This window comes from Empidonax traillii, unplaced genomic scaffold (assembly GCF_003031625.1).
Source record: "Empidonax traillii isolate 1590-97213 ecotype Southwest subspecies unplaced genomic scaffold, ASM303162v1 scaffold7:size3022706, whole genome shotgun sequence".
Taxonomy (NCBI): domain Eukaryota; kingdom Metazoa; phylum Chordata; class Aves; order Passeriformes; family Tyrannidae; genus Empidonax; species Empidonax traillii.
This window is the reverse complement of record NW_020955200.1, coordinates 1905059-1925169: the sequence shown is the minus strand read 5'-3', so window position 1 is coordinate 1925169 and position 20111 is coordinate 1905059. Positions and strand designations below refer to the sequence as shown.

The 20111-nt window shown below is 39.9% G+C and overlaps 1 protein-coding gene across 1 annotated transcript; it reads left to right on the top strand.

Moving 5' to 3' along the window:
• The first annotated feature begins 14414 nt into the window (after positions 1 to 14414).
• LOC114056520 lies at positions 14415 to 15934 on the top strand. The gene has a single exon (XM_027881782.1). It carries the CDS (start codon positions 14466 to 14468, stop codon positions 15462 to 15464), a length of 999 nt encoding a protein of 332 aa, XP_027737583.1. The 5' UTR covers positions 14415 to 14465; the 3' UTR covers positions 15465 to 15934.
• The last annotated feature ends 4177 nt before the right edge of the window (positions 15935 to 20111 follow it).

Here is a 20111-nt window from a genome sequence, read left to right as displayed (position 1 = left end):
TTCTTTTTGCCTTGGCAAAAATTATCTATTCACGAGAAAAATACTAGTGGTAGGAGCAGCCTCAGAAGTGGGAACACGATAAGAAATATTTCTTGAACTGTGGAAAGGAACAGATGCTCTCTTCTTGCACTGGAATGATTGAGGCTTTTAGAGGAAAATACTAACATTAGAATCTGACTTGAAACCTATTGTATAGTTCTTCCTGACTATAATCTAGACTCTTAGCTTTCTTAGAGCTGTACTGTGGAAGTTCTGTGCTACTGAATTTGACAATCTTTCCACCATAAACATTTAAACAGGTGCTCTCATAATACATGTGTAAGTTCCTATTCATGTCAGCACGAGGTATGCATACTCATAGGAAGACAGGACTTGGTCTTATGTAACTGAACAGAGTTGCATTGAATTTTAATACTTGGAAAAAGTCCTGAGTACTCTGATTAGAGATGGTGCTGATATTTTTATTACTTTTGCAAAACACTGATGGCTGTAGTATAACTCTAAAGAGAGGATTTTTAAAGTTTGCACCTGATGGAAATAATTCTCTACACTTTTTTTTTTTTTTTAATCCAGTAAGAATAGTTACATTTACAAATGTTTGCAGACCAGACTTTGCCACACAGAAAACTAAACAGTAACTAACAGTAAAATTGAAACAAATCATAATTTTTTGCTTTGAAAGAAATGCAAATAATAAACTGTTGAATTTAAGCTTTAATTTTCTCATGGTAGCAATATAAATTATATGAAAGGAGAAAATAATATATAAATTCTTCAAGCTGTCAATGTCCTGAAGCCTCATACATGAAATAATTTAGGAGATACTTGTAACAAATTGCATTAAGCTCAGAACTGATCTTTGCAACATACCTATCTGGCCATTCCATGGTACTGCAGAGTTCCATTTGGGCACTGCTTGAAAAAAAAGAGAAGTGGCTTCAGGCTATTGGTAGTTAACCCATATAAAGCTTACTGAGTATGCTTTCTTCAAGTAAGGTGTATCAGCTGTTTCGTGTTTTGGAGATCAGAGACTAAAAATGTAGTCAGTGAACAATCTTGGGGAGAAAATGTCCAACAAAAGCTGCAGAATGCAAGGCTCTCACTCTCTGAAGTTCTCTCAAGCATAAAATCAAACTTTGCACATCTGTAAACATCTTCATGTAATGTTCAGCATCTTTCCTGATTTTGTCTTATGCTGTAGTATGTGTCATTTGAGTTGATGCGGACTGTTTTTGTTCACTGGATTAGTCTTTGTAGAAATTTGTGTGCACTAGAAACAAAGCGGTTTGAGGAACAAATGTAATTTAAAACTGCAGAGATTGGAATAGAAGGAGTCGCATTTTTAAGGGGTTGAATTCTGAGCTGCTAAATACATTAACTGTTATTTCAATGATGTTTGGTTTGTCTTCTGTGTTAAAGTCACTGGAGAAAGACATGCAACATGAAAGATAGCTACAATAACAAACCTGTAGGGTGTTATTGGAATGCATTGCTATAGCTACACTGAATAATATTTGTTAATCTACTCAGTCTGCATATTTGTGTTTTATTGACTTCTTATGTATTTATACAACAAAATTCATATGTCATTTAAATAGGGGATAAGGTAAACTGTTGGTTTATACTATTTGAATTATTACCTTATATGTACTTTGCTTTAGGACAAATAAGCAAAGTGGTAATATAGATAGAAAGCTTAGATTTTTGTCTTACAATCAAAATTTCTGGCATTTCCAATTTTGTGTTAGTTAGTGCTGCTTAATTAGAATGTGTAGCTAGACTTTATGGATGGGGTGAGGTTTTTTTCCTAAATAGATAATTAATGAATTTTTAGAACAGTACTGTATAATACTGATTAATAGAAATAAAGGTTTTGGAAAGGTTTGTGTGCATAGCCAGACTCAACAAGCGTACTCTTTCAGAATAACATACAATACAATGAGCAAAATGTGACTACCAGAGATATAATTTAAGTTGTGAGTCTTTAGAGATTTATTATTTAATTTTTGGACAGTGTTTTTTGCTTAGTTTTTTTTTTCCTTCTGTGAGGAAAGAATGCTGTTTGGGCTTTTTTTTTTCAATCTAGTAGGACATGAACCATTGCACTTATGATATGGGGGAAAACACCCACAACTGCTGAATTGTATCTTGGAGAGCAGTTTTGGAAAAAGCAGTGAAGTGAAACATAGATGTGACTTCTAAATGCATCTTTGTCTTGTACTCATTTGGTGAGGTATTTACAATTAGATCTTACTGTTTCATCAGTGTCAGATACAAAGGAAGGGGTGTAACTCACCTCTTCTCAGATGCACTTAACGTTCATATTAGTTTCAAAGGAAGTTCAGTGTCCCTGTCTAAGATAATTTTCCTTCTGTTTTTCCCCATATGCTCAGAAATATGTTTTCTTCTCAACTTTTTCCCTGTTCTTCCAAGCAGCAAAGAAGAATGTAGCAAAGCATTGGTGAGGTGGCCTAATTTTGTGTTTATATAACTCTGACTACCTCCCAAGAAGTACTTTGTCTGATGTCCTAAAGTGGAGTTCATCAGGCTCAGTTTTTTCAGAACCTCATGCTAGGCCTATATTCTCTTTCAGATGTGAAAAGCAAAAGCTTTTTGAAGCCATCTAGTTTCCCAGGGAGAGTTTGAAGGAGAAAAGAAAAAAAGTTGGAAAACCTAGAATTAGCATAAATTTTCATTAGTCTTTTCCTCTGAAGAAGCAAAGTATTGCTAAAAGATGAAGGAAATACATGCTTCCAGGGAATTAATTGTATTACTCTTTTGAATTACAGACCTGACACTTCCTAGTGGCTTTTAGTTAGTGTGTAATTTTACTTCTCAGGGCATAGTCTATTGTAGTGAATTAGAGTACATTTTTACTGTTTATGTGTTGTTTTTTTTTTTTTTGTCTAGCATAGTATTTTATATCTACCCAGTGATTTGCAGTAGAGCTTACCATTTTCTCTGCATCATGTTGTTATTCTCTATCTTAAACTGCTGTTGCAGCCTTGCAGGGAGCTCCTGACAACTGCTGGATTTCCTTTCTGAGTTCCCTAGTACTATTCAGTAGAATAGTCAGTATCTCAAAGATGTATGTTGAAATGGTGGAGAAGCATTTAGCAGTATCTGTGTTGATGCACCATACATCTTAGTTTTAATATTCTATAATCTTTTGTTAGGAATATGAATGCTAGAACTGCAAAAACTTTTTTAATAGCTGCCAGACTCTTATGTACAGCAGAGTTATTCTGACAAGCAGAACTCTTAACTGAAGTCTAGTTTGTTAAACATCTTTATCTGCACCATCTGGAACCTGCTGTAAATCCTTTTGTATAAACAGAGGTGGGAAGACCCCACAATGAGGTGTGTGTTTTGTTCATGGGACATTTTCTGAACAGAATATAACTATGATGAAACAAAAAACTTTTCTTGGATGAGGTACACATGTATGTTCATTGTGAGTAAAGTTATGAAATTGGTACATCATTAATACAGTAAGATTTCCTGAATGCTGCTTATAACGAATAGATAAAGGCATTGGGCTTTTTTCTTAACAGAGTATTTATTACCTGTTATTTAAAAAAGTATTGTAAATGATACAAGGTACCGGAATTTGTTTTTAGAAGGCAAAATATATTTATACCTACTGTGTTCATTCCCTTTTGTAGCAGTTTTTCTTTTTTGAAACGGATGCATTTAAAACTGGGTAGTCATCTTGAAAAGTATGCTTGAGAATGTCCTCTTTACTTTCATATAATCAAAATAATAGATGTCTTAAGTAGTTGTAGGTAGTATTAAGATCCAAGCTTGTGACAGCACTACAGTGTTCAAGTGAGCCGTTCAACACTAGTTTTGTAATACTGTCATGTTCATCAAAGTACTATTCTATTTAGGAAAATGCTTATTTTATCAAGATTTTTGCAAAAATATTTAACTCTCACAACTTTCTTATTAAGGGGATATACACCTAGTTTTAAACATAAAATTTTGCAATATTTTTTCTATGAAAAATTCTCAGATGCACAGTTGTAGATTTCCAAGACAAATTAGAGAAATGGTAAATTTTGTAGCAGAAAGAATAAAATTATGACAAGACAATAAGACACTGGAAAGTAATCTGCTAAATGACCAGTGTTCTACAGGATAGTGAATGTAAAACATTAACTTTGTTTTTCACTGGTCTTACTTTGCCATAGGATGAATTCCTGTCAGATGGGGATTGTTTTCTTTCTTTTATAATCAGTAGAGAGCTTATTTGTGAATAAATTATCTATATTTATTCTCCCACAGTAAAGTGTGCATGTATGTGTGAATGAATGGATGGTGGAACTGTATTTATGTCCTGTGAAAACTGCAAAAATCTCCCACATTTGGCTATTTTATACAGCAGTGGTGACCTGCAACCAGACTCTTCTGTGAAGGATCTGTTTTAAGTCTGAATCTAACAGGATCAGTGCCAGGCTGTATGCTGAAAGCAACGAGATCTCTTACTTTCCCTCTCTGTCTTACTCTGCCTAATTTTCATGATACTTGGACAAATGTGTGCACACACCAAACAAATCATTAGTGGTGGTGTAGGAAGTGTGTGAGACTGTGAAAGGGTTTGTAAGGTCGTGCAATCTGGGATGACTGGGGAATGCTCAGCCAGTGACCTCCCTGGGGGGAAACCGTCCAGGAGTTCTCCAGGAAGGAAATTAATAGGCCAGTTTTGGATGAAGTGCTCTAGCATCACAGGAGGCTGAGAAAACTATGTCAGATACAAACTAGCAACTTGAATTCGTATTTGAATACAAACAAGTAGTCTTTTTTGGTACTAAATTTTCAGTATTTTTCTCATGTTCTTTTTATAAAAATAAATCACATAAAAAATATTTTCAAAATTACTCTTCATTTTGAATGCCTTCCAATTTTGAATTACTGGATTTGAGAGATTTCCTTTAAGGGATTGATTTTATTGGAAAATAAAGCACCTTTCTTCTCTCCTCCTAGGCAATGTGATTCATTCCAAAATATGGTTCATTCTAAAATGAGCACCTAAAATCACAGGGCATAACTGAAGGTATTGCTTGTCATCCTAAATGCAAAGTTTAAAAAAGGAAGGACATGCTTTACTTTTACATTTTTTTTCCCTCTTATTACGTGCTAGGTAGAAGGAGTATGTAAGGAAGCCCTGAGTCGATAAGTACAATCTTTTACTTAATTTGGATGTCCATTAAATCAGAAAGCTTAAAGCAAGTAATAAACCTTCCAGTTTATTTTGTAGGATCTGGTTATTAGTTTGGTTTTAATCTGAATGCTTTATTTTTACATCTGTTAGTGTGAGTTACGAGACTCTCACTAACTTCATTGACTTAGTATCAGGCCATGCTGTGGTGGGGGTGTCAGCCACTACCTGATAGCCAGGACATATTTAGTGTGATGAATTTTAAGTGACTTCTTTGTCTTTCACAAATTCTCATATTAATGACTTCAGTGAAAAAAAGAACAGGTAGGGTAGTGTAAGCTCATTAGCACTGTGGAAAAGAAGCTGTTAAGGCTATGGAATGTTTTAGGTTTAAAAGGGCAGCTAGAGAAAAATTAAGGGTACTACAGGGTATCATGGCAGAAAGTTTGAGTTGTTTAGTCTGGAGAAGAGAAGGCTTAGAGGTGACCTCATCACTCTCTTCAACTACCTGAAGGGAGGTTATAGCCAGGTGGGGGTTGGTCTCTTCTCCCAGGCAACCAACAATAGGACAAGGGGACATGGGCTCAAGCTCTGCCAGGGGAGGTTTAGGTTAGATGTTAGGAAGAAATTCTTTACAGAGAGGGTAATCAGGCATTGGAACGGCCTACCCAGAGAGGTGGTGGATTCACCATCCCTGGAGGATTTTAAGCAGAGATTGGATGTGGCCCTTAGTGCCATGATATAGTAATTGGAGTTGGATCAGGGGTTGGACTTGATGATCTTGGAGGTCTTTTCCAACCCAATCTATTCTATGATTCTATGATTCTACGATATGCCTGTGTAACACTTCGGTTTTGGAAGTCTTGGATATCAGTAGCATATAGATCAATGCCCGAGGTTTATGCAAATACTTAGGGATGACTGGTAATATTTTAAGTGGCATGTGATAACTGATGCAATATTGAAGGGGAAAAGTCTTAATAAATAGTGGATGACCTAAGCATTGCTGTTCTCCAAGTGTGCTGTCTACATTATGGTCAACAGTAAACTGCACATTTGTCACCCTTTCGTCCCACAAATGTTTATAATTAGGTAACAGCTAATTTACCTTTTAAAATATATCTACGTAGTGTTTATTTGAGATGTTCTACAATCATTTGTTGTTATCTAGTACTAGATAATTCTCACGACACCTTTAGTCCATCTTCATTGGAACCTAGCCAAGTATAAATGGTTATAAATGGTTATAACCAAGTATAAATGGTCATAAATGGTTATAAATCTAGTTTTGCTGTGAAGGGAAGTTGAAATTCCACCATATAAAACATGCATTTTCCTGATGTTTATTTAGAAACATAGAAGGGCATCCTAGCACTGCTTTCTTGTTGTGCACACTGAGTTTTACCTTCTTTATCTCAAATATTTTGTATTGCATGTTAATTAATTTTTTCATATCCTAGTAGTACAAAATTAATTACAAAATAACAAAAGAGCACCCTTACAGTTCTAACTATTCTATGCAGATGTCTTCCAAAATTTACAGGTACAATTTTAGTGGTGGTGGTTGGTAAATAGATTTTTTTCACATATTTATCAGCAGACTTGTTTTTATATGTATCAGTGACAAAATGGACTAAGCACCACTGTAAGTTATTGTATTTCTGTAGAAAATGGAAAAATAGTGTAAAATTGTTTTTGTTAAATGTTGGCAGTTTATAAATAAACTTTTCATCTCCTAAAAACCCTCTGTTTTCTGACAATATATTTGACTCCAGTTTCTTCGTTTACCAACTGCTATCCTTCCTAATTATTGATAATCACTTTTCAGTAATAAGCTGCCTTTTTTAAAAGCTAGAATCAAGTGGAGTAGCTTACGCCAATTTTTCCAAGTTCCATACAATTTTTGTGCAGATATAATTGAAGGGAAGACATTTCACAGTTCTTAAAAGCTGGTAATTGTCCTCTTATGTTAAAAAAATTTATTTTGTTTGATTATATTAAGGATAGATGTAATATGGAAGCATGGTACTTTGATTCCAGTTGACTGCCTTTAGAACATAAATTTTGCTGTAAAAATTTTATGACACTACATGAAGGAGAATCCTCAGGTAACCCCTAGTCAGAACTGGATGAAAAGATACTTGAGGTATGCTCACTATTTTTGTAAAATTTCTAATTATGCAAATACTTACACATTAACAACTGGATCCATAGGATTGATGTTTTAAATCTTCACTTAAGCTCCTGAAATAGTATTCTACTTCATATATAGTTCTGTGATTTTGTTTATGAAAAGTTGTTCATTTTTTGTCAAAACTGACTTACACATTAAGATCTCTTTTATGGACTTGAGTTAATGCTGCAGTAAATTTGCTTCCAGTCTGTGTATATCGGGGCAATCAGTAGCTCTATAAAGATCTTTCATTCCAGGCTGTTATCCAAATAATTCTGAGATTTGTTTAAATAATGTATTAAGTTAATAAATATTAATAGAATATTGAACTATCAGAGTGTGTGGTTGGGGTTGGGTTTTTATTATTTAAGCAGTGACATTGGGATATTTTAGTATAACAGCATATGTAAAAACTCTTTAAGTAAAGTTAGAGAGTTTTCTATTTTATATCTTTTCCAGGATGTGACTAGAATTGTAGGTCCCATAGTAGTTCTCAAGTTCACGTAAGTGTTTCTTGTCTTATCATCTTGGTATCTTGTTCAGATGTACACGCAAAGAAATGAAAAATATTTTTGCATGGTCATTATCTTTTACTTGCACTTCATAATAATTATTTTCTCTCTGATATAGTCCTACAAGTCTTCCACTGTACTCTAGTTCCAATAAATGTAAATCTTCCCCAGCTACTATTAAGCAAATGAACCTCTAGAACTTCTTTGCTGGCTGCTGGAAGGCAGTGGTGGCATTGTCTGGTTTTCCAGAAGCCTGGAATACCTGGCTGTTAACTCTGTAGTCTGTTTGGGGTTACTGTGCCTTTGAAAAGCTAGCCACAGATTCACCACTTCCTTTGTGGCTGAATGCTTGAAGCACCTTTGCAAACTACTTTTCTGCAGTATCTAGTAAAGATGTGAAAAAAGAAAAGTTGAAGTGTTGTGTCAGGAAGTATCAGTAGGGAGAGGTAAGTTCATGGGGCACAGAGTGAAAAAAAAGCACGACAGAAGCAGTTTGGCTGATTCATCCTACTACCTGCATGAGCTGTGTCTGACATGCAGACATGCTGACAAGCTAGGAAAGCAGTTTCTAGGGGAAGATGACAGTCTTTGGAGAGCAAGTGTTTTTTGAATTTTGAAGTGGAATGTTCAGAAGAGAAGTGGGAAGTTTTCTGTATAATATGAGACAGTTCAGGGGTTTTTATCTCTAATATATTCTCAACTCTGGGATACCCTGTAGTATCAGGGGTTTTGGTTTTTTTTGTGTGTATGTGTTTGTTTTGGTTTGGTTTTTTTATTGGGGGGGGTGTTCCTTCGTTTTGTGTTTGTTTGTTTTGTGTTTTTTTTTTTTTTTTTGCCAAAGTGCACCTTCCTGGTGTCTTCAAGCTCAAAAGATCAGGGGGATAACAATGACTTTTAGCAGCATGGAGTTTCAAAGGTCTTGCTTTCTTTCCCCTTATAAGCTATTGTGTTAAACAAAAGTATTAATCTGCCTGGCACCTGTATCTGACTGGGAAAAGTGAAATAATTGAAGTTGCATTTAGTGGTTTCCATGGCAATCGGTGATTACTAAGTGGAGTCAAACAGAAGACAGGAAGAGAACGATCAGGCAGGTCATTTTCATTATCCACTATGGAGCTTAAAGCTTACATCTTTAAACACATACAGGCATGAAGCAAAGTGAAACTATAAGGTATCCCAGTTTTATACTCTCACTTTAGGTTAGCATGTCTGTGTATGCATGTTTAGTGGTGTGGGAGACAACTGTTTTTAGCCAGGGAGATTTAGCAGCACTGCAAACATCAGTGGAACTGTGAAAATTTAGTAGCCACTTTGGCTTCACTACTGAAGTCGTGGCTTCACTAAAGGACAATATGGCATTTTCTGATGAAAAGGGAAATGGGAATCTTCCTCTCCATGCGTAACTGCTGTCTTTACATGGTACTGTCTAACTGTGTTTTGTGAGTGACTGGCCCCTTTTGTACCTATTGCTGTCTTTCCACTGTCTACCACTACCTCCCCATCCCCAGTCCTGCACATCCTTCACCAGTCTGTACAGCTACACCAGCCCATTTGTATATCCTGGACCCTCAGGTTTGCATCCTCATCAGTTGTAACTTTCCAGTTTGCCTGTGGCTTCTTAATAACCCATTCATTAGTGTGACTGCTGAGGTCTGTTTCTTGCCTTTGCCTCTGTTAGTTCATCTGTTGGGTTTATGTCTCTGTGTTCTTGTTTGTGCCTTCCCCTTCACTTGTTAACACCTTTTTGGTATTGGAATACCAGATACCCATAAAGGAGCAGAGACTCTCTCCTTTTACATACCCTTGCACAAACTGGTTTGCCTGCTTTCAGGAAAGCTGAAAACCTTGCTTCCCTGTAGGTTTTTTTATACCATGTCATCTTTATTCTTTATTTTCTAAAGCCTTTGAAGTTTCACTGGAAATATAAAAGCTTTCAGAAAGTCTTTAATAGATTTATGGATTCCTACAATCCCACGAAACACAGCCTGTTCAGTTTGACTGAACAGTGCTTGACTTGAATTAATACAGAAATAAAGATTTGCTTCCCCAGCTGCTCATGAGATTTGAGCAGTGGTTGCAGTTTTCCCTGTAAGATAGGGCAACCACAAAAACAAGCAGAAAACTGAAACTGCTGCTTGAGTTGAGGAATTGGAGAGGAGAGTGGGTGGCAGAGGTTAGGAGTAGTTTTTTATGGACTATAATGATGATGGAAAGGGAACAACATGAAATATAAATAGATAAATTCCCTTTCTGTCTTGAAATGTTTCAAGTTTTCTCCATCAGCTATAGGTCTGCAAATGAGGAAGAGAACATACTAATGAACATATTACTGAAGTGGGTGCCACTGGGTTAAAAATAGGGATGCATATTTAAGTGTGTATTGATACGTGGCAGGTCAAAGCTGACTGCACTGAGTCATATTTAGGAACATGAAAATGACCTGGGAAAATGTCAGTTCTTTGCTATCCCTGCTAGCAGAACTAACCCCTGCAAACTTACCAGCTTCGGGGTTAAACTATCAAGATTACCTGTAGGAAGTAGCACTGTAATAACCTGTTTGATGGCTCTGGACCTTAAGGAAAGAGAGGGGAAGCTGCATATCTCCATCCCTCTCTGATTAGAGGCTTCCATAAGGAAAGCAGAAATACAAAGCATATTTTTCTTAAAATCTGGAGGGCAGAGGAGGGGGTGAGGAGAAACCTTCTGAATGTACACAGAAAGTAATATTGACTTACCACCCCAAAGGAGAGTAATCGCACAGCGCAGGAGACCTGCTTTACCACTGCATGAAATGGGCAGATGGACCTGCTTGTCAGGAAACCTCAAGCCTCATATGTCCCTTTTGTAAGGGATAAAAGCTACGTTATGCTTCTAGGAGTTTGGCTACATCAGTGAAGATGAGCCTTCCTACATCTCCCGCTATGGTAATTAGTTTGCAAGATATTATCATACTTCTTTTTATTTATTTTCTCCATTTATTTTTTTCTGAATCAGTGACTATGTTTTTTTGTTTGTTTTCTTTAGTGCTTAAGGTTTGACAGGAAGAATAAGGATATATCCATAAATTAACATTAACATACAGTTAAATATGGTAAGCAGTATTCTGTGGCACGAAATAGGATATTTTTTTCATTTCAATGAATCTGTAGAAAAAGGACAGGATTTTATCTGTGATTTTGTATTTAACACCTGACTTCTATGACTTTCATTCTGAAGAATTTAAGTCATGCATGTGTTGTGAAAGGGCTTGTTAATTTTACTGAAACAGATGATTAATGACCAAAGGGAATGAAAAAGGGAAAGGAAACCGAGCTCCTTCTAGTTATTTATCTTCAGAGTGCTGTCATTTAATAGTTAGTGTTTTGATAATCAACACTGATCAACATTGCTGTGGCTAGCATCTCTGTTCTCAGAAAATGCACAATCTGTTTACTTCACATTGGAATGAATGGTATTTCAATATTGATATTTCATACATAGGATTTGATTTTAAAAATAATAATAATAAGTTTAATAATAGGTTTAATAATAAGTTTAATTGACAAGTGTATGGGTTAAATTTACTGCGGGAGGAATGCTGGAAAGAATTATGGTGATTGTAGTTCCCGGGAACCCTGCTGAGCATGCTCACTAGACATGCTTGGACATGATTGGTTGGGAAAGTCACATGCCGTGACGTGTCACTGAATTGAGTGTGTGAGAACTTGTTTTTCTCAATAAATTTGAGTTGGTGGTTTGATTTCAAGGTGCTTGGTCTGTGCAGTCAGTGCTGCAGACAAGTTTAATAATAGGTAAGTTTGATAATAATGTATGAAGTTTAACAATTGAAAACAAAACAATGGTAAATAAGAATAATTATAATAAAAATGGAAAGGAAAAAAAAAATAAGTGATGCACAATTCAACTGCTCACCACCTGCTGACTGATGCCAGATCCCCTTTCCTGAACTCAGATGGGCCCCCCTTCCAGGTAACTCCTCCAGTTTATATACTGGGCATGATGTTCTGTGGTGTGGAATATCCCTCTGGCCAGTTTGGATCAACTGTCCTGGCTATGCTCTTCCCAGTTTCTTTTCTGTACCTTCTCACTGCCAGAGTATGAGGCACAAAAAAATGCTGTCAACTGTATTCTCGTTCTGAATGCGCATCACTGCACCAGCTACTGAGAGGAAATTAATTGTATCCCAGCTGAAACCAGGACATTCCCTCAGCCCCCTCACCAGCATGGCAGTACAAGAAGTAGAGAGGGCCTTGGTGCTGTGCATACACTGCTGAGCAATAAGAAAAACTTCTCTGTATTATCAAGTTAGGTTTTGACACAAATCAGGCAAATCAAACACAGCCCCCAGTCACTAATTTACTAAATCTGTTCAAGCTCAGCAACTGCAGGATTGAGATGTTGAGATTTCCTGGTGGCACACTTTAATTCTTTTCCCACAACTGTTTCATGTGGGTTTTTTTGAAGTCCACAGAGAAGGCACTGGCAGATTTTACTTCATTTTTTCAATGGGAGAGCATGCCCATAGTATCAGTGCCACTGTTCCTCTGAGAGGAGTCAATGCGATCATTTGTTGTGATGATCTGTTTATGGACTAATTTGGGTGCAGCAATACTAGAGCAGAACTAGTTGTAAGTATAACCTCTCCAAACATGCATCATGCAGACACTGTCTCCTCTGCACAGACTGTTCCACTCTGCAGATTGTTCCTACTAAGCTGCAGCACTGGATTCACAGACAGACTGTGTAGATCAGTAGGAGGTTTCATTCTCCTGTGCCTTGCTCACAGCACACAAGACAGAGTAAAACCATCCACAGTGGAGAGGCATCCAGTCCACTTGGAGAGCAGCAGCAGCACTGCCTGACCTGCTTGCTGCTTTACATACTCTGTCGTGGGTGCTAAAATGGAAGTATCCCAGCTCTGTCAGATTGAAGGGATTTGTATTCTATTTGCAAAGCTTTTGTATCTGCAGAGGACCTTTCAGTTGTTCAACCACAAACTGTACTCAGGTCACATCCTCTCTCCATAAGCTGCTACGTCTGTAGGTACTGTGAATATTGTTATCTCCAGGCTCATCAGTTCATCGTGATCTCCTTTCTGTGTGAGCTTGTTCTTTCTAACTAAAAACAATCAGGAAAAATAGAATTTACTACTAACCCCACCTCTGTGGACCACTGAAAACCCATGGCATTTGTCTATAAGCTCTATTGTACACCTGGCTAGAGCAATTCAAAGCAAATCAGACCCAAAGGAGACCTTCTGTGGGTCTGCTCCATCCCATCAGGACTTTCAGGATCTGCAAGTGACCTCTTGAGGTGTCAGGTGAATTTCAGCCTTTGAGCTCAGGGTGGAACTGGACATCACATCTCCACATCTCACAGTATCACTAATACATTGTCTTCTCTCTTAGTCTTTCCTTCTTCAAGGAAACTTGGCTTTAGGAATAATGAGAACAGGCAAGTCAGTGTATCTACTGATTTTTGAAGTTTATTCAATATTGCAGATGCACACACTGAATTTTAGCTTCCATAAGTCCAGGCTCAACCTAACGGAAGTTCAGCACAGTCCCACAGCTCCCTTCCAACCCACAGTCCCCTTCTCATTCTGCCAGTCATTGAAATCTTTCGTATCTGATGTTTTGAGCTCCTTGCTCAGTTGCACAATTGGGCTGGGCTGAATGGAGGATGGGGCAAATGTTCAGGGGGTTTCAAAGCCAAAGCAAGAAATCTAAGCCCCTCTGGAACAGGGACAGTTCTGCCACTGGGGCTGAGTCAGAGGACCTCAGGGCTCTCTGTGGTGGCTTTGGCAGTTTGTCTGTTTTGCCAAGAGACCCCCCAGGAGCTCCTGAGGAGGAGTTGACACTGAGTGTGGTGATGATGCCCAGAACCCACTGAGCAAGGAGGTGGAGATGAAGGCTGTGGCTTGTTGTCCAGGTGATGTGGTTCTGGTGGCTGTGACATCACAGAGGATGGGTCACAATGGGAGCCATCTAAGGACAACACTGGGCAGCCCCACTGCAGTTGCACTTGGGCGATTGGTGAGTGTGCATGCAGGGGAAAGGCTGGAAAGGCTGGGGGATGGAACAGATGCCCAGGGGGCTTTCCAACACTGAGCTAGAGCCAAACCCCTCAGATCAGGACAAAGTTCTGTCACTGGGGCTGGGGACAGAGAGGCTCAGGGCTCAAAATAGTGGCAGTGCCCAGAGGATTTAGGGATGTGCTGGGTGCCCCTGACTCCATGGGATAGGATGCTGCAGCTTGTCAGGGATGGGGCTTCTGGAGACTGCTCAGGTGTCTCTAGGCCTTTCACAGGACACAGCCCACCCACAGCCCACCCACACCATCAGTGTTCCTTTGGCTGCCCACTTTGTGAGGAGAGCCCCGGGGAGCTTTGACCCGGTGGCTTTGTCTTTGGGGTGATGTTGCAAAGAAGCGGCTGAGCCTGGGGCTTGGGGATGAAGGCTGGGGTCTTGTTGGCCAAGTGATGTGGCTCTGGTGGCTGTGACCTGTGAGGACAGGTCACAAAGGACACCATCAGGCAGCTCCTGCCCCACTTACCCAGTGTCATGCTCCTTCTCACCCCTACCTGCTGAGTAAACTTTTCTCCCACCTCTCACAGGCCATGGATTCATCAATTGTCCTCTTCCTGGCTGTGCTGGCTCTTCTCCCTGAGCAGACACACGATCACCAGATTGATGTGGTCACAGCCCAGCGGATGAAGGAGCGTGAGGAATTTCTGCATCATCAGATGACACGGCTGTGGGAGGATGTTGAGCGGATCAGGACCTTGGAAGAAGACTCCCTCCTTTTCCTGTTGCAGCACTGGCTCTTTTGGGCAGTTGCAGTAGCTGAGCTCGCTGTGCTCTGCTGGCTGGCCTGGCAAATGAAGGTTGCCTCTCACAGCTGCCGTGAGCAGGATAGCTCTAGCAGTGAGAAGCAGGAGGAAGACAAGGACGAGGAGGAAGCAGACCTCAGTGAAGCACACAGATTTATGCTCAGGCCCACCCTGTCACCAACACAGGAAGTGCCCGACCTGTGCAGGAATCTGAAGCATCTCGTCCATGATCTCCTGTTTATCAGCCGAGAGTTTTCCCAGAGGACTTCCATGCCAGAGATGTACCCAGGCATTGGGGTGGACGGCTCTCTTGAATCCTGGAGTGTTAACCCCCAGTATCGAATCTTTTACCAGCTGGTTGTGGTCCTGCGGCCACCCTGTGGGCACTCCTTCATCGTGGAGCGAGACGCCACGCAGCCAGAGAGGTGCTCTGATATACATGTGAAGCTGGAGTGCACGTGCTCAAGTGAGCACAGGATGGAATACAACTTGTGTTTTCTCCATCCCGCTGACAAACGGCTACCACTGGATCAGAGGTCACCTCTCCTACGCACCCTCTGCATAGGGTCCTACTTAAATGTGGAGAAAACCGCCCGCTGGGCACAGAATTTGCTGAAAACAGCTTGGTGGCGTTTGCCTCAGTGGCCCCGCCGCCATCTATGGGTGATGCACTCCTCCTGGACCTGCAGGTTCCTCGTGATCAGCCCCTCTGAGAGGCAAACCTGCACAGAGATGTATTTTGTAGTGCAGCAAGGCAGCCCAGGCAACTACCTGGTCCTGCAGTAGGCAGTGGTCAGCTTTCCCACTCTGCTGCTTTAGGCTACTCTGTATAGTCAGTTTAGGGGTGCATCTACTGCATGTATTCACCACAGAGCCACCTGCTCTGCCCCCTTCCCTTCCCCGCTACCCTGGTGGAATGGGGATGAGACTCCAAAGTAAAACTTTAGTTAAGTTTAATAGTAATAAGTTTAGTTATAGGTTTATAATATTAGGAATAAGTAGAATGTTCTCACAAAGTGTGTAGTAGTCACAGTTAGCTTAGTTAGAAGGGGATAGAAAAGTTATTAGTTGTGTAGTTATCCAGTATAAGATAGGCAGCAAAGGGTAAATATGCAGTAACCTCCACTTTGAAAATATTGGGGACCCTCAAAGCCCCTAATGGGCATGTAATGGGGCAAATTCAGTAGGCATCTCGGGACGTCTGTAACCCCAGAGTATCTCAACTTTGAAGAAACAGGGAGAGACTTGCATTTCGGGCAAAGAGGATTATAGAGGCTGCAACCTCTGAAGTGAGAGACCTAATTGGGGATTGTCCAATGAAGTCTCCCTTTTATTTGAATAAAAGTTTGACTTTAGCTCCTCTGTGTCTTGTCTATCTTTGAGGCTCTTAATAACTGCATTATTTTTTGGAATAAAAGCAAAGTAAAATACAACAATAGTGGTAATAATAAAATGATAATAAAAATGGAAAGGAAAAACCCCATACAAATACAAGTAGAAACCCCATACAAATATAATTGCTCACCATCTGCTGACTGATGCCAGACCCCTTTCCTGAACCCAGTGAGCGTACTCATCTACGTACTTTGATCACAGATGAAATTTCCTCACCAAAGCAACCAAAATTCTATTTCTCTAGCAAAAGCTGTAAGGCTGCCTTTCACCTTAACTCAATTCATATGCTAATGCCAGAACCTTTCTCAACTTGCTGTCCACTGACACCCTTCAATCATTTGTACTGCCCACTCTTTTCACCTCTCCAAATGACAGTCATTCTTAAACCTGACCCAGCAATCGTACTTGGCAAGACAAAAGGTGTTAGTGCATGGAATACATCTTCTTTTAAGTCCACTAGACTTTGCATCTCATTTGTTGCTACCGTCTACCTTATAGTGACTAAGTTTTGTGCATAGCTCCCCACTAAGTGAGCTTTTCCAAATGGAGGGTGTAAAAGGATATTTCTATACTAAACATAACAGACACATCTAAGCTTGATCTAAACAAGCCCACCTCCTGGGCTCATTTACTTTAACAAGGAGGATGCTCCATTTTCATTATATTACTATGCTTCATCACCTGAAGAAACAGACTTCAGATATAATAATAGCTCTTATTACTTAAATAAAAGTGTAAACACAAGTCTAAGTTGGCCACTGTTTTCATTTCATCTATTCCTGTTGTGTTTTCAGAGAACGTGAAGGTTATTTCAATTTTCCACAAGGCTTTATTATCCAATTCTATTCATCATTAAACCCCACAAATATCCCTGACTTCTATGGCAGCAGCTCCTGTGTTGGCTCTGCTAAATATTGTTTCTTTCAATTCCTTCATATTTCAGTAAAAACTCCTGAATTTTTTTATTCTTATATTTCCTCCTGTGGCCTGAACTCAGGCCACTGCCTGGATGACTTTCTCACTGATTTGGAGTAAGTTAGGTTGGGTTGGGATTTTGCTTTGTTTTTTCATGTATTCACTAAGCTTTGGACAAGACACTGACCCCCCCTAGACTTATATTACATTTCTCCGGCATTTTCATCAGCAAGGCAAGTTATGAGACTGACACATCAAAAGAGATCATATACAATTAGAGGCCATTTAAAATTTAAAAAAAAAAAAAATAGTTTCACTAGTACTTCTCTATCAACAGTGTTTAAAGGAGCACTTCCAATCCTGCCAGGCAGTGTGGTGAGGCTCATGGTCTAAAGAGTTGCAAGGTGTTCAGACAGTAGGTGGGATATCATATGATATGTTTTTTGCATGTGATAGCTACCCATGTGACATCTAAGTGCTTCAAAGAACAAATAATAAAAGATCACACTTGATATCTGTCACAAGCTTCACCTGGAACAAAGAAGAATTGCAGCATGTTCTGAAAATCCCCATGTGCAAGTGATCTGCGGGATTCAGTAGACTGCTAGCAGGAAGAAGTTTGTACTGCTGAGGTATCCTTCACTGGGAGTATCTCCTTTTGCTCTCTCTTGGACTGTTTGGGGTTAACAGTAGAAGTGCCACAGCTGAGGTTCTTTCCACTTTCTGAAATCCAAAACCATGACGGAGAGTAGTGCCAAGTCATTAATTTAAAAACTGAAATTACAGGCAGCAGGCTCTATGTCCTGGTTCTGGCCATGATAGGGTTGATTTTTGCAGTACCAGAAGGGGCATGACCAGGACCCAGAGGTTATCCTATACTACCTCGTGCTATAAGCAGGGGGCAGGAAGAAAGGGTCCATTCCAGTTGGGTGGCAGCAAGTGAGGGGCCAGGGTTAGTGTTGTGTTGACCTGGGGAGCACTCGCTTGTGAACTGCTCATCTCTCTTGCACACTCTGTTATTAATAGTGTTGCTGTTACTGTTCATTTCATTGCTGTTTCCAGGAAATTGTATTTCAACCCATGATCTTTTGTGCTTCCACTTCTTCACTCCAGCCACTCGCAGGGACAGGAGGAGATAGAGTGAGCAAGCTGTGCACAGTTTGGAGTGTTTCAGTGGGAATACTTAATTGGGGAATACCATTCCTAAACCATGACACTATAGATACAAAAATGGAGCTGAGCCTAATTCTAGCTTGGTTTTGCCAAGCAGTTGGTCTATGGCACTGCATGCAGTTCCAGAAGTACTTGACTCCAGAACAAGCCCACCAGTGAGTGCACCATTTGGCTTGCTGATGAAATGACAAAAAATCCCACTCTGAAAAAAATCTAAGCACTTCATTAGTTAGAGTTGCTTGGGTTTTTTCACGTTCTGTAGAGCAAGCACACTTACTGTTCTGCTCCCTGCAAGCATCTTTGACAAGGGGCATCACCTACCTCACCAACAGATGGAACAGGCACTAATCTTGCCAAGTCCTATGCTTCTTTCAACCTGCCAAACCACATACCACTGCTGCCACCTCCAAATCTGGCTTTAAACTCACTTACCTCCTTCTGCCTGAGACAGCTCTGAAACTGCTCTATAATGGAGAGATGAACTGCAGATGAAGCAAAATCACACAGTCCAGTATGTCTCTTTTAACGTTTTCCCCCTATGAAGATGAATCTGGATTTGCTGAATATTTAGTACATGGTCCTTCAGACAAATAAGTGCTTCAAAGCATAACTAGTGATACACTGACCCCTCAGATTACAAAAGGGACAGTCTGTTTTTACAGGCTGTAGGTGATTAGGATACAATAATTGCAACCCAACAGAAGTGAAGTTTTCTATTCTAATATAAGGGATGCCTGCTCCAAATTTTGGCCAATGAAGTGGCCAATGGGAATCATCAGAAAAAAAAAATTGCGGAACTCTCCATTAAACTTTCTGGGAGCAATGACTAATGTTTGAAACAGTCTAGAAGACTTTAATTGGTGTTAAATTTCAATTAATTGGAGACTGTCTTGCTTGTGTGTCATAAGATTGGGTGCAGGCACAGTGAAATTTTACTAGACTGAGCTAGTAAAGAAAAATCATAGAATATGCCAAGTTGGAAGGAACCCACAAGGATCATCGAGTTCAACCCTTAGCCCTGCACAAAACCCTCCCCAAGAGTCACACCACGTACCTGAGGGTATTGTACAAATGCTTCTTGAATTCTGTCAGTCTTGGTGCTGTGACTACTTCTCTGGGGATGCTGTTTCACTACCCGGCCCAACCACCCTCTAGGTGAAAAGTATTTTTCTAATATCCAACCTAGACCTTCCCTGACGCAACTTCGCTCAGGTTCTGGTCACCACAGAGAAGAGATCAGTGCCTGCCTCTCCTCTTCCCCACACAAGGAAGCTGAAGACTGCAATGAGGTCTCCCCTCAGTCTCCTCCAGGCTGAACACACCAAGTGCCCTCAGTCACTCCTCATGTGGCTTCCCCTCAAAACCCTTCACCATCTTCATTGCCCTCCTTTGGACACTCTCTAAAACCTTAATATATTTCTTATATTGTGGCACCCAAAAACTGCACAAAATATTCAAGGTAAGGCTGCCCCAGTGAAGATCAGAGACAATCACCTTCCTCAAATGATGTTTTGCCTTATTCTCCCTAGGACACAGTTGGCCCTCCTGGCTGCCAGGGCACTGCTGACTCATATTCAACTTTCCATCAAGAAGGACCCCCAGGTCCCTTTCCTAGCATTCCTTTCCAGTGTCTCATTCCCCACCTGTACGTACTTTTAGGGTTGCCCCATACCAGGTGCAGAATCGACACTTTATCTTGTTGAACTTCATATAGTTGGTGATTGCCCAGTCCTCTAATTTGATAAGATGGTTGAGTTTGGAAGATTTTTATTCATAGAACTACCTTCCATTATTTCAGTGATCCAATATCAGAATTTGAAAACATTTCTATTTCTGAAACCCACCTAATTCAGTAGTTAAAAACACATCTGAAAAAGCCTCTCTTCTAGCAACAGGTAGTGCACACACCACTAGAGTCAGAGATTAATGCTTTTTGACATATGAAAGCTG

What these genes read in the sequence shown, in the direction of transcription:
- LOC114056520 (XM_027881782.1), top strand. Translation starts at nt 14,466, where the DNA reads ATGGATTCATCAATTGTCCTCTTCCTGGCTGTGCTGGCTCTTCTCCCT.